Here is a 15,343-nt window from a genome sequence, read left to right on the forward strand (position 1 = left end):
GGTTCCATAGGGCTCTGGTCTAAAGTAGTGCACTATATAGGGAATAGGGTTCCATAGGGCTCTGGTCTAAAGTAGTGCACTCTATAGGGAATAGGGTGCAATTTGGAATGCTACCATGTGTCATCTGTCCACCTTTCACACGGAGTCTGATACTTTTATCACCATTTATATTCTGTCTCTGTGTGTCTCTTGTGTGTGTATTTCTGTGTGTGTCTCTGTGTGTGTGTCTCTCTGTGTCTGTGTGTGTGTGTCTCTCTGTGTCTCTGTGTGTCTCTGTGTGTTGTGTGTGTGTCCCTCCCAGTGTTCTCCCTCCCTGGTAATGTGTGTGTTGTCCCTCCCCAGGTAATGTGTGTTCTCCCTCCCCAGGTAATGTGTGTTGTCCCTCCCGGGTAATGTGTGTCATCTCTCCCCAGGTATCTCCCTCCCCAGGTAATGTGTGTTGTCCCTCCCCAGGTAATGTGTGTTGTCCCTCCCCAGGTATCTCCCTCCCCAGGTAATGTGTGTTCTCCCTCCCCAGGTAATGTGTGTTCTCCCTCCCCAGGTAATGTGTGTCGTCCCTCCCCAGGTAATGTGTGTTCTCCTCCCCAGGTAATGTGTGTCGTCCCTCCCCAGGTAATGTGTGTTCTCCCTCCCAGGTAATGTGTGCCCCCCCTCCCCAGGTAATGTGTGTTGTACCTCCCCAGGTAATCATATCTTTGTGAACGTGGACCTGTCTGACCTGGCGATAGGCCTGATCCTGCTGGCTCTGTCTCTGCTGGTGCTGTGTTCCTGTCTCATCCTCATCGTCAAGCTGCTCAACTCCATGCTGAAGGGACAGGTGGCCATGGTCATCAAGAAGGTGCTCAACACAGGTGAGACAGAGCGGGAGGAGGAAGAGGAGCGAGGAAGAGGAGAGAGGACGAGGGCCATGGTGGTGATGGTGATGATGATGATGATGGTGGTGATGATGAAGGTGATGGTGATGATGATGATGATGATGGTGATGATGATGGTGATGATGAAGGTGATGATGATGATGATGGTGGTGATGATGATGATGATGATGGTACTAGGGCTGTGGCAGTCATGACATTTTCTCAGCCGTTATTTGACATGCGAATGCCTACCGTTAATTGACATAATTGACATAATTGATATAATTTACAAAATTAACCTAATTAACATAAACACCTTTAGCATCTCCCAGCCTCCAGGTATACAAGCTGCTGATGCAGACCTTTGGAGCGTCTACATTTAAAAAATCCATTATTTATTTAAGGCAGGTCTAAGGAAACATTTTGAAAATGTATTTCAGAGGAACAGAATATGAGTCTGCGTACTGTGTACAGTACCTGTCTATGATCCATACCACAGGTCATTTAGCTGATGAGATGTCTATGATCCATACCACAGGTCATTTAGCTGATGAGATGTCTATGATCCATACCACAGGTCATTTAGCTGATGAGATGTCTATGATCCATACCACAGGTCATTTAGCTGATGAGATGTCTATGATCCATACCACAGGTAATTTAGCTGATGAGATGTCTATGATCCATACCACAGGTCATTTAGCTGATGAGATGTCTATGATCCATACCACAGGTAATTTAGCTGATGAGATGTCTATGATCCATACCACAGGTCATTTAGCTGATGAGATGTCTATGATCCATACCACAGGTAATTTAGCTGATGAGATGTCTATGATCCATACCACAGGTCATTTAGCTGATGAGATGTCTATGATCCATACCACAGGTCATTTAGCTGATGAGATGTCTATGATCCATACCACAGGTCATTTAGCTGATGAGATGTCTATGATCCATACCACAGGTCATTTAGCTGATGAGATGTCTATGATCCATACCACAGGTCATTTAGCTGATGAGATGTCTATGATCCATACCACAGGTCATTTAGCTGACAAGATATGTTTATGATCCATACCACAGGTCATTTAGCTGACGAGATATGTTTATGATCCATACCACAGGTCATTTAGCTGACGAGATATGTTTATGATCCATACCACAGGTCATTTAGCTGACGAGATGTTTATGATCCATACCACAGGTCATTTAGCTGACAAGATATGTTTATGATCCATACCACAGGTCATTTAGCTGACAAGATATGTTTATGATCCATACCACAGGTCATTTAGCTGACAAGATATGTTTATGATCCATACCACAGGTCATTTAGCTAACGAGATGTTTATGTTTATGAGTTGTGTGCCTTTATTTGACATTATATTATTTTATCGTAAGAATATAATTGAATTTAGCTGAATACAATAGAAAGGATATTTTTCTCCCATTCTGGGGGGTAACTGAAGGATCTATGTTGATCGTAAAAGTGATCATTTTAAACAGGTCCTATAGGCTAGATTTAGAGTTATTTGGCAACTTTAGTTGTGAATGATACAAACCTTACAATGTCTGGAGAAATCAAAACTTATATAGGCTGGATGATGCAAATGTAGGCTATTGATGATTAGAGAAAGTAGCAAAAACAACCTTGCTCTTTGTTCCCTGTGTCAGGCTGCACACGCTGTTCTCTCATTACATAATCCTGTTTTTTACACCCATCTGCCTATTCTCTTTTTTACACCCTTTTTCTCCCTAATTTCGTGGTGTCCAATTGTTAGTAGCTACTATCTTGTCTCATCGCTACAACTCCCATACGGGCTCGGGAGAGACGAAGGTCGAAAGTCATGCGTCCTCCGATTACACAACCCAACCGAGCCGCACTGCTTCTTTAACACGGCGCGCATCCCAACCCCGGAAGCCAGCCGCACCAATGTGTCGGAGGAAACACCGTACACCTGGCAACCTTGGTTTAGATCGGCCCGTTATCAAAATGGACAGAAAGACGTGTCATCTGCATGCACTCGAATAGCGAATGGAGGCCGCTTTCCCGCTTTTCAATCGTGCCGGTTTTACAGCAGAGCAACGCTTCATATGAGCAGAAATACAGGGGAGGCAGGGTGGCCTAGTGGTTAGAGTGTAGAGGGGGCAGGGTGGCCTAGTGGTTAGAGCGTAGGGGTGGCAGGGTGGCCTAGTGGTTAGAGTGTAGAGGCGGCAGGGTGGCCTAGTGGTTAGGTGTAGAGGCGGCAGGGTAGCCTAGTGGTTAGAGTGTAGAGGCGGCAGGGTGGCCTAGTGGTTAGAGTGTAGAGGCGGCAGGGTAGCCTAGTGGTTAGAGTGTAGAGGCGGCAGGGTGGCCTAGTGGTTAGAGTGTAGAGGCGGCAGGGTAGCCTAGTGGTTAGAGTGTAGAGGAGGCAGGGTGGAGTGGTTAGAGTGTAGAGGCGGCAGGGTAGCCTAGTGGTTAGAGTGTAGAGGCGGCAGGGTGGCCTAGTGGTTAGAGTGTAGAGGCGGCAGGGTGGCCTAGTGGTTAGAGTGTAGAGGCGGCAGGGTAGCCTAGTGGTTAGAGTGTAGAGGAGGCAGGGTAGCCTAGTGGTTAGAGTGTAGAGGTGGCAGGGTGGCCTAGTGGTTAGAGTGTAGAGGAGGCAGGGTAGCCTAGTGGTTAGAGTGTAGAGGTGGCAGGGTGGCCTAGTGGTTAGAGTGTAGAGGCGGCAGGGTAGCCTAGTGGTTAGAGTGTAGAGGCGGCAGGGTAGCCTAGTGGTTAGAGTGTAGAGGCGGCAGGGTGGCCTAGTGGTTAGAGTGTAGAGGCGGCAGGGTGGCCTAGTGGTTAGAGTGTAGAGGTGGCAGGGTGGCCTAGTGGTTAGAGTGTAGAGGCGGCAGGGTAGCCTAGTGGTTAGAGTGTAGAGGCGGCAGGGTGGCCTAGTGGTTAGAGTGTAGAGGCGGCAGGGTAGCCTAGTAGTTAGAGTGTAGAGGCGGCAGGGTGGCCTAGTGGTTAGAGTGTAGAGGCGGCAGGGTGGCCTAGTGGTTAGAGTGTAGAGGCGGCAGGGTAGCCTAGTGGTTAGAGTGTAGAGGCGGCAGGGTGGCCTAGTGGTTAGAGTGTAGAGGCGGCAGGGTAGCCTAGTGGTTAGAGTGTTGAGGCGGCAGGGTGGCCTAGTGGTTAGAGTGTAGAGGCGGCAGGGTGGCCTAGTGGTTAGAGTGTAGAGGCGGCTGGGTGGCACGGCAGGGTACCTTATTGGTTAGAGTGTTGGACTAGTAACCGGAAGGTTGCAAGTTCAAACTCCCGAGCTGACAATCTGTTGTTCTGCCCCTGAACAGGCAGTTAACCCACTGTTCCTAGGCCGTCATTGAAAATAAGAATTTGTTCTTAACTGACTTGCCTAGTTAAATAAAGGCAAAAAAAGTAGCAGTAGAATGTGGGAATCCTCCTCTTTTTAGTAGCCATCAAAACTCTCCTTTCACACGGGATTGAAATGTCTGGGTTTATAACAACACTTATTTAACTCCACTCGGGAACCACCAAGCTCTCACCGTCTCACCGCAGGGTTAAACGTTCATCCACGTTCTCCAAACATCACATTTCTTGTTGTTTATGTTGTTTTTGTTGATTTTGTTGCTCCTGTTGCTCTGTATGTTTCATTTTTCCAAAATCTCAAATTTTAAAGTTAAGGGTTAAGCTTAAGCATTCATTCTGAATGGTTATGGTAAAGGTTAAGATTTGGGATAAATAAAAAAACACAACTGTCCACAACTGGAATCAAACACTAGAGAAAAAAAAAACAAGTAGCACTCACTGTTGCAACAGTGAAGGCGTCCTCGGGACATGGATATACGTTAAATTTCGACGTCAATCTTGAACGAACTGTCTGCCGGAAAACATCGATAGTAGCATATTTGAACTTCTAATGAAACGTATTTAATTAAACTGTGGACAGCCCCCCCGTCTCTGCGCGCTCGAGAAAGGAATGAAGGAGAGAGAGTGTAGAGGAGATGGAAACGTACGGTGGTGAAATATTCCACAGCGGAAGGTGAATGAATGTATCTTCATATTAATTAAGAAAAAATATATATTTTTTAAAATGCCCTTTTACTAAGCTTTTCTAAATCAGATATAAATAGACTATAATTATAGTATATCTCTGTAAGAAGCCGCCCCCTGCACAATCAATAAACCAACATCGTAAAGGCCTGTACGTTCTCTCTCAGACGGATGGATAGAAAGTTTGGAGCGTAACCTAAGGTAATCAGTCCATCCAGTATACATAATAATACAGTCCACACTCAAAGGAGATTATTATAATTTGTACGCTAGACCAATTATGTACCAAAGACATTTTATTAATCTATAGGTAAAAAAAAAAAAAAAAAGTTCTGCAATGCGTAATGTGGTAGGCTATTAGGCTATTGTATTGTATAACGGCACAGTCATTATTTTAATTCCGTTTTCTTTTCGGGTTTAGGCTCATATGTAGATAGACCTAAGCATTATTTTAATTCCGTTTTCTTTTCGGGTTTAGGCTCATATGTAGATAGACCTAAGCATTATTTTAATTACGTTTTCTTTTCGGGTTTAGGCTCATATGTAGATAGACCTAAGCATATGCATACGTTTTCATATGTGTTTGAGTGTTCTGCACACGTCTTTTCTGCACGCGAGTCGTCACCTCAGAAAGCGCCGCCCATTTCCTGTTAGGCTTTGAAACAACGAATGGATCGATCACATTGAGCTGAATCAATGTAGCCCTAATAGTGAGTTTTTAAAGGTGCAATAATGGAGTATCGCTCAGCCATTTCCTGGTTGGTAAGTTTTTTATAGTTCACCTAATTTCAGTTTGTGACAAAAGTTTAGATAATTATTATTGTAATTAAGTCTAAAGCGCTGTGAAATATAATTTCAATAACTAAAAATATCATTATTATTTTTATTTTTTGTACAAAACCGAAAGCGAAAGACAAAAACGAAAACTTAAGAAGGAAGCATAGAAATAACGAACATAGACCAGATCTACCACTCCTTAGACTTGCTTTCAGTGAGAATGAAAGATCTATATCACACATTTCTATGTGAATTTGTTGCCCAAAAAGTTACATGTTGCAGCTTTAAAAGCATAATACTGTTTCAGTGATAAGGGTTGATGTGATTTTGATTCTATTTGCATTGATGTCAGAGCGGTTAGAGGGACAGTAGAGCCCTGAGTACCAGGCCATTAGGACCTGATGGAAGGACAGTAGAGCCCTGAGTACCAGGCCATTAGGACCTGATGGAGGGACAGTAGAGCCCTGAGTACCAGGCCATTAGGACCAGATTCTGAGTACCAGGCCATTAGGACCTGATGGAGGGACAATAGAGCCCTGAGTACCAGGCCATTAGGACCTGATGTAGGGACAGTAGAGCCCTGAGTACCAGGCCATTAGGACCTGATGGAGGGACAATAGAGCCCTGAGTACCAGGCCATTAGGACCTGATGGAGGGACAGCAGAGCCCTGAGTACCAGGCCATTAGGACCTGATGGAGGGACAGCAGAGCACTGAGTACCAGGCCATTAGGACCTGATGGAGGGACAGTAGAGCCCTGAGTACCAGGCCATTAGGACCTGATGGAGGGACAGCAGAGCCCTGAGTACCAGGCCATTAGGACCAGATGGAGGGACAGCAGAGCCCTGAGTACCAGACCATTAGGACCTGATGGAGGGACAGTAGAGCCCTGAGTACCAGGCCATTAGGACCAGATGGAGGGACAGCAGAGCCCTGAGTACCAGGCCATTAGGACCAGATGGAGGGACAGCAGAGCCCTGAGTACCAGGTCATTAGGACCTGATGGAGGGACAGCAGAGCCCTGAGTACCAGACCATTAGGACCAGATGGAGGGACAGCAGAGCCCTGAGTACCAGGCCATTAGGACCTGATGGAGGGACAGCAGAGCCCTGAGTACCAGGCCATTAGGACCAGATGGAGGGAAAGCAGAGCCCTGAGTACCAGGCCATTAGGACCAGATGGAGGGACAGTAGTGCCCTGAGTACCAGGCCATTAGGACCAGATAAAGGGACAGCAGAGCCCTGAGTACCAGGCCATTAGGACCAGATGGAGGGACAGCAGAGCCCTGAGTACCAGGCCATTAGGACCAGATGGAGGGACAGCAGATCCCTGAGTACCAGGCCATTAGGACTAGATGGAGGGATAGCAGAGCCCTGAGTACCAGGCCATTAGGACCAGATGGAGGGACAGCAGAGCCCTGAGTACCAGACCATTAGGACCAGATGGAGGGACAGCAGAGCCCTGAGTACCAGGCCATTAGGACCAGATGGAGGGACAGCAGAGCCCTGAGTACCAGGCCATTAGGACCAGATGGAGGGACAGCAGAGCCCTGAGTACCAGGCCATTGGGACCTGATGGAGGGACAGCAGAGCCCTGAGTACCAGACCATTAGGACCAGATAAAGGGACAGCAGAGCCCTGAGTACCAGGCCATTGGGACCTGATGGAGGGACAGCAGAGCCCTGAGTACCAGGCCATTAGGACCAGATGGAGGGACAGCAGAGCCCTGAGTACCAGGCCATTAGGACCAGATGGAGGGACAGTAGCGCCCTGAGTACCAGGCCATTAGGACCAGATAAAGGGACAGCAGAGCCCTGAGTACCAGGCCATTAGGACCAGATGGAGGGACAGCAGAGCCCTGAGTACCAGGCCATTAGGACCAGATGGAGGGACAGCAGAGCCCTGAGTACCAGGCCATTAGGACCAGATGGAGGGACAGCAGAGCCCTGAGTACCAGACCATTAGGACCAGATAAAGGGACAGCAGAGCCCTGAGTACCAGGCCATTGGGACCTGATGGAGGGACAGCAGAGCCCTGAGTACCAGGCCATTAGGACCAGATGGAGGGACAGCAGAGCCCTGAGTACCAGGCCATTAGGACCAGATGGAGGGACAGTAGCGCCCTGAGTACCAGGCCATTAGGACCAGATAAAGGGACAGCAGAGCCCTGAGTACCAGGCCATTGGGACCTGATGGAGGGACAGCAGAGCCCTGAGTACCAGGCCATTAGGACCAGATGGAGGGACAGCAGAGCCCTGAGTACCAGGCCATTAGGACCAGATGGAGGGACAGTAGCGCCCTGAGTACCAGGCCATTAGGACCAGATAAAGGGACAGCAGAGCCCTGAGTACCAGGCCATTAGGACCAGATGGAGGGACAGCAGAGCCCTGAGTACCAGGCCATTAGGACCAGATGGAGGGACAGCAGAGCCCTGAGTACCAGGCCATTAGGACCAGATGGAGGGACAGCAGAGCCCTGAGTACCAGGCCATTAGGACCTGATGGAGGGACAGTAGAGCCCTGAGTACCAGGCCATTAGGACCAGATGGGAGGGACAGCAGAGCCCTGAGTACCAGACCATTAGGACCAGATGGAGGGACAGCAGAGCCCTGAGTACCAGGCCATTAGGACCAGATGGAGGGACAGCAGAGCCCTGAGTACCAGGCCATTAGGCACAGATGGAGGGACAGCAGAGCCCTGAGTACCAAACCATTAGCTAACTGATGATACCTATCCAATCAATCCTAAAGTAGAGCCACAGAAATAGAATGTACAACACAACGTTGACTTTGACATTGACTGGGAATATCTGTTCTAGTGATTCTATGTCTATGTCTGTAGAAATTACACGATAGATTCCCCCAAATATGTCCGGAAGACATATTTCTCTTTTTATTTAACCAGGAAAACCCTCGAGGTTAGAAACCTATTTAGGAAAGGTACCAGGACAGACAGTATGCACAGACCGTCATGCTCACAGGGATGTACAAATTATTATTTGTGTGTGTGTGTGTGTATGTGTAGATTTCCCTTTCCCCTTTGGCTGGGTGACTGGTTACATCGCCATCCTGGTCGGAGCTGGAATGACCTTCATCGTCCAGAGTAGTTCTGTCTTCACCTCCGCTATCACTCCACTCGTTGGTGAGTCTCCTCTTCCCTCCCTCCCTCCCTCCCTCCTCCCTCCCTCCCTCCCTCCCTCCCTCCCTCCCTCCCTCCCTCCCTCCCTCCCTTCCCTCCCTCCCTCCCTCCCTCCCTCCCTCCCTCCCTCCTCTTCTCTTCTCTTCTCTTCTCCCTCCCCCTCTCCTCCTCTCCTCCTCCCCCTCCCCTCCCCCTCCCTCCTCCTCCCCTCCTCTCCTCTTCTCTTCTCCTCTCTTCTTCCTCTCCTCTTCTCTTCTCTTCTCTTCTCTCCTCTTCTCCTCCTCCCTTCCTCTCTTCTCTTCTCCCCTCCCCTCCTATTCTCCTCTCTATGGTAAATGTATCTACAGGTTATGTCATGTGTATGTGTATGGTAATAAGTGTTCCCCTCGTGTGTAGGTATTGGTGTGATCAGCATCGAGAGGGCGTACCCTCTGTCGCTAGGGGCCAACATCGGCACGACGACCACGGCTATACTGGCAGCCATGGCAGCACCTGGAGACACACTGGCCAACGCTCTGCAGGTCAGACACACACACACGGACACACATACACCCTACCCTACCACATAGCAAGGCAGCAACACATAACAACATAGCAAGGCAGCAACACATGACAACATAGCAAGGCAGCAACACATAACAACATAGCAAGGCAGCAACACATGACAACATAGCAAGGCAGCAACACATAACAACATAGCAAGGCAGCAACACATGACAGCATAGCAAGGCAGCAACACATGACGACATAGCAAGGCAGCAACACATGACAGCATAGCAAGGCAGCAACACATAACAACATAGCAAGGCAGCAACACATGACAACATAGCAAGGCAGCAACACATAACAACATAGCAAGGCAGCAACACATGACAGCATAGCAAGGCAGCAACACATGACGACATAGCAAGGCAGCAACACATGACAGCATAGCAAGGCAGCAACACATAACAACATAGCAAGGCAGCAACACATGATCCTAATGGCCTGGTACTCAGGGCTCTACTGTCCCTCCATCCATTCCCCAGATCAGGGCTCTACACTCATCCCTCCCTCCTTCCCCAGATCGCTCTGATTCACTTCGTGTTCAACGTGTCTGGTATCATCTTGTGGTATCCAATCCCCTTTACCCGTATCCCCATCCGATTGGCTAAGGCCCTGGGTGACATCACGGCAGAGTATCGCTGGTTCGCCGGCGTCTACATCATTTCCTGCTTCTTTCTCCTGCCCCTCTTCGTCTTCGGCCTATCGATGGCCGGCTGGAAGGTGAGTGATTGGTTGATTGGAGGATGGATGGGTGGAGAGATGGATTGATGGAGGGGTGGTTGGAAGGGTGATTGATTGACTGACTGAGTGATTGATAGTCGATGAGTGAGTGGTTGATTGATTTTTTTTAGATTTATTTTTACTTAACCTGTTTTTAACAACAGGCAAGTCAGTTGAAGGCCAAAAGGCAAAAGGCCTCCTGTGGGGAGGGGGGCTGGGATGAAAAATACACATAAAACATAAAATATACAGGACAAAACACACATCACGACAAGAGAGACACCACAACACTACACAAAGTGAGACCTAAGACGACAACATAGCAAGGCAGCAACACATGACGACACAGCATGGTAGCAACACATGACGACACAGCATGGTAGCAACACATGACGACACAGCATGGTAGCAACACATGACGACACAGCATGGTAGCAACACATGACGACACAGCATGGTAGCAACACATGACAGCATAGCAAGGCAGCAACACATGACGACACAGCATGGTAGCAACACATGACGACACAGCATGGTAGCAACACATGACAACACAGCATGGTAGCAACACATGACAGCATAGCAAGGTAGCAACACATGACGACACAGCATGGTAGCAACACATGACGACACAGCATGGTAGCAACACATGACAGCATAGCAAGGCAGCAACACATGACGACACAGCATGGTAGCAACACATGACGACACAGCATGGTAGCAACACAACATGACAACAACATGGCAGCAACACAACATGGTAGCAACATTATTGGGCACAGATAACAGCACAAAGGGCAAGAAGATAGAGACAACAATACATCACACAAAGCAGCCACACTGTCAGTTAGAGTGTCCATGATTGAGTCTTTGAATGAAGAGATTGAGATAAAACTGTCCAGTTTGAGTGTTTGTTGCATCTCGTTCCAGTCGCTAGCTGCAGTGAACTGAAAAGACGAGGGATACGTGTGCTTTGGGGACCTTTAACAGAATGTGACAGGCAGAACGGGTGTTGCATGTGGAGTATGAGGGCTGAAGTAGATATCTCAGATAGGGGGGAGTGAGGCCTAAGAGGTTTTTATAAATAAGCATCAACCAGTGGGTCTTGCGACGGATATACAGAGATGACCAGTTTACAGAGGAGTATAGAGTGCAGTGATGTGTCCTATAAGGAGCATTGGTGGCAAATCTGATGGCCGAATGGTGAAGTACGTCTAGCCGCTCGAGAGCACCCTTACCTGCCGATCTATAAACTACATCTCCGTAATCTAGCATGAGTAGGATGGTCATCTGAATCAGGGTTAGTTTGGCAGATTCGTTTGGATTGGTCATTTGATTGAAAGGAAGCCTCTCTCCTTGTCAACTCCACTAAGTCCACTGTAAAACTGTTCTTCCTTCCTCTCTGTAGAACCCTGGGACTGGTTAACCTGTAAAACTGTTCTTCCTGCCTCTCTGGACCCACTCCTTAGAACCCTGGGACCGCGTGGTCGCCGTGGTAGCAGCCAAATAACCTGTAAAACTGTTCTTCTTCTCTCGCCAGGTGCTGGTTGGTGTGGGCGTTCCCATAGTGGCCTTGTTGATCATCGTCATTGTAGTGAACGTGCTTCAGGCACGGCTACCCAGGTGTCTCCCCGCGGTACTGCACTCCTGGGACTTCCTGCCTCTCTGGGCCCACTCCTTAGAACCCTGGGACCGCGTGGTCGCCGTGGTAGCAGCCAAATGCTGCTGCTGCTGCAAGTGTTGCCAGACCGGACTGGAGGAGGAGGAGGAAGAGGAGAAAGGAGGAGGAGGGCATTTCCTGGAGATGTACGACAACCCTGCCATGATGAACGGTGTTGACTGGGGGGAAAAGAGGGAGGACAAAGAGGACGTCTTGAAAGCAACGCAGCTTTGATTCTGTCGCGACACTTCGTAACTGCTTCGTATAGGCATTATAACCCGTCTATAATGTGATTATGGTCTTATGACTCTTCTATAACATGGTTATAAAGGTGCTATGTAGGGTTACAAAATTCCAATAACTATTCCAAAATTCCCTGTTTGTTTTCCCAGAAATCCTGGTTAGAGGATTCCCAGATGTCCTGGTTATTTCCTCATAATTCCAGGAATCTTCTAAACAGGATTTCTGGGGAAAAAAACAGGACATTTGGGGGAAGTTACCGGAATTTTGAAACTCTAGTCTTATGTCATGTCCTATGTCATGCTTATGAGATGTTAAACGTTGTTATGGCATATTCCTAGAGATCAGTCCGGAGCTACGACCTAGCAGCTTGTAAAGTTGGTCACATATGAACAACGTACTAATAATAATAATAATGGATTGGATTTATATCGCGCCCTCTCTACCAACTGAGGGATTCAAAGCGTTTTTACATAGTAAAGGGTGAAACTCACCTCATCCACCACCAATGTGTGGTTGATGCACCGGCAGCCATTTTGTGCCAGAACGCTCATCATATCATTTCACCTCATCCACCACCAATGTGTGGGTGATGCACCGGCAGCCATTTTGTGCCAGAACGCTCATCATATCATTTCACCTCATCCACCACCAATGGTGGGTGATGCACCGGCAGCCATTTTGTGCCAGAACGCTCATCATATCATTTCACCTCATCCACCACCAATATGCACCGGCAGCCATTTTGTGCCAGAACGCTCATCATATCATTTCACCTCTCCACCATGCTAGCTGATGTGTGGTGAGCGTTCTGGCACAAAATGGCTGCCGATTAGGAATGAGGGGGATGATTAGGTGGCCATGATGGAAATGGGTTCCAGGTTGCGAATGTAACAGGGACAAACTGGACCTAACAGGGACAAACAGGACAAACAGGATCTGTAACAGGGACAAACAGGATCTGTCCTTAAGACAAACAGGACCTGTAACAGGGACAACAAGATCTGTCCTTAAGACAAACTGGACCTGTAACAGGGACAACAGGATCTGTCCTTAAGACAAACAGGACCTGTAACAGGGACAAACAGGACCTGTAACAGGGACAACAGGATCTGTCCTTAAAACAAACAGGACCTGTAACAGGGACAACAGGATCTGTCCTTAAAAACAAACAGGACCTGTAACAGGGACAACAGGATCTGTCCTTAAGACAAACAGGACCTGTAACAGGGACAACTGGGACCTTTAACAGGGACAAACAGGATCTGTCCTTAAGACAAACAGGACCTGTAACAGGGACAACCGGGACCTGTAACAACAGGACCTGTAACAGGGACAACAGTAGGATGGACCTGTAACAGGGACAACCGGGACCTGTAACAGGGACAAACGGGACCTGTAACAGGGACAAACGGGACCTGTAACAGGGACAAACAGGACCTGTAACAGGGACAAACAGGATCTGTCCTTAAGACAAACAGGACCTGTAACAGGGACAAACAGGACCTGTAACAGGGACAAACAGGATCTGTCCTTAAGACAAACGGGACCTGTAACAGGGACAAACAGGATCTGTCCTTAAGACAAACAGGACCTGTAACAGGGACAAACAGGACCTGTCCTTAAGACAAACAGGACCTGTAACAGGGACAACAGGACCTGTAACAGGGACAACAGGATCTGTCCTTAAGACAAACAGGACCTGTAACAGGGGACAAACAGGACCTGTAACAGGACAAACAGGATCTGTCCTTAAGACAAACAGGACCTGTAACAGGGACAACCGGGATCTGTCCTTAAGACAAACTACTCATCATTTTACTACTTTTATCAGTAGATTTATTCCTTGACTTTTATGAAAATACACATCTGTATAATTCATTTATTAATATTGTGTATTCAGACTATTTTGATGATCGCAACACATCGTTTTAAGGTGTTATCATTATGTAAGTTATTTATTTAAATTAAATACGGTAATTATGTACTCAAGGAGTGGTTGACTGAGATGAATGTACAAATATTTTAGTAATTTATTGATGAAAAGTGTGATTATCTAAGTGTGTTGATGATGTGGGATGATATATGACACAAAATAAATGGAGATGAAATTGAACAGAAAATATATATTTATACATATTTTACAAGATTATTAATTCATATGAATTGACAAAGCTCTCTGTCTCTCTCTCTCTCTCTCTGTCTCTCTCTCTCTCTCTCTCTCTCTCTGTCTCTCTCTCTCTCTCTGTCTCTCTCTCTCTCTCTCTCTCTCTCTCTCTCTCTCTCTCTCTCTGTCTCTGTCTCTCTCTCTCTCTCTCTCTCTCTCTCTGTCTCTCTCTGTCTCTCTCTCTCTCTGTCTCTGTCTCTGTGTGTCTCTGTGTCTCTGTGTCTCTCTCTCTCTGTCTCTCTCTCTGTCTCTCTCTCTCTCTGTCTCTGTCTCTGTCTCTCTCTCTCTCTCTGTCTCTGTCTCTGTCTCTCTCTCTCTCTCTCTCTCTCTCTCTCTCTCTCTCTGTCTCTCTCTCTCTCTCTGTCTCTCTCTCTCTCTCTCTCTCTCTCTCTCTCTGTCTCTCTCTCTCTCTCTCTCTCTCTCTCTCTCTCTGTCTCTCTCTCTCTCTCTCTCTCTCTCTCTCTCTCTCTCTCTCTCTCTCTCTCTCTCTCTCTCTCTCTCTCTCTCTCTCTCTGTCTCTCTCTCTCTCTCTCTCTCTCTCTCTGTCTCTCTCTCTCTGTCTCTCTCTCTCTCTCTCTGTCTCTCTCTCTCTCTGTCTCTGTCTCTCTCTCTCTCTCTCTCTCTCTCTCTCTCTCTCTCTCTCTCTCTCTCTCTCTCTCTCTCTCTCTCTCTCTCTCTCTCTCTCTCTCTGTCTCTCTCTGTCTCTCTCTGTCTCTCTCTCTCTCTCTCTCTCTGTCTCTCTCTCTCTCTCTCTCTCTCCCTCTCTGTCTCTCTCTCTCTCCCTCTCTGTCTCTCTCTCTCTCTCTCTCTCTCTCTCTCTCTCTCTCTCTCTCTCTCTCTGTCTCTCTCTGTCTCTCTCTGTCTCTCTCTCTCTCTCTCTCTCTCTCTCTCTCTCTCTCTCTCTCTCTCTCTCTCTCTCTCTCTCTCTCTGCTCTCTCTCTCTCTCTCTCTCTCTCTCTCTCTCTCTCTCTCTCTCTCTCTCTCTCTCTGTCTCTCTCTCTCTCTCTCTCTGTCTCTCTCTCCCTCTCTCTCTCTCTCTCTCTCTCTCTCTCTCTCTCTCTCTCTCTCTCTCTCTGTCTCTGCTATCACTCACTCTCACTCACTCACTCACCACTCACTCACTCACTCACTCACTCATACATGCACCAAATACAACAGGTGTAGACCTGCACCGAATACAACACCTGTTGTGAGTGAGTGAGTGAATGACTG

The 15,343-nt window shown here is 47.8% G+C and overlaps 1 protein-coding gene across 1 annotated transcript; it reads left to right on the forward strand.

Annotated features, from left to right (window-relative positions):
- Window positions 1-413: 413 nt before the first annotated feature.
- On the forward strand, window positions 414-12,170 carry LOC121842352 (sodium-dependent phosphate transport protein 2B-like; the record flags this gene model as incomplete). The annotated part of the gene is made up of 7 exons (XM_042312339.1): window positions 414-429; window positions 518-541; window positions 624-851; window positions 8,685-8,801; window positions 9,195-9,319; window positions 9,864-10,064; window positions 11,605-12,170. Coding segments are annotated over 7 exons (1,065 nt in total), but the record flags the coding sequence as incomplete, so codon positions are not given.
- Window positions 12,171-15,343: the final 3,173 nt, after the last annotated feature.

Source organism: Oncorhynchus tshawytscha, unplaced genomic scaffold (assembly GCF_018296145.1).
Source record: "Oncorhynchus tshawytscha isolate Ot180627B unplaced genomic scaffold, Otsh_v2.0 Un_contig_15659_pilon_pilon, whole genome shotgun sequence".
Lineage (NCBI taxonomy): Eukaryota > Metazoa > Chordata > Actinopteri > Salmoniformes > Salmonidae > Oncorhynchus > Oncorhynchus tshawytscha.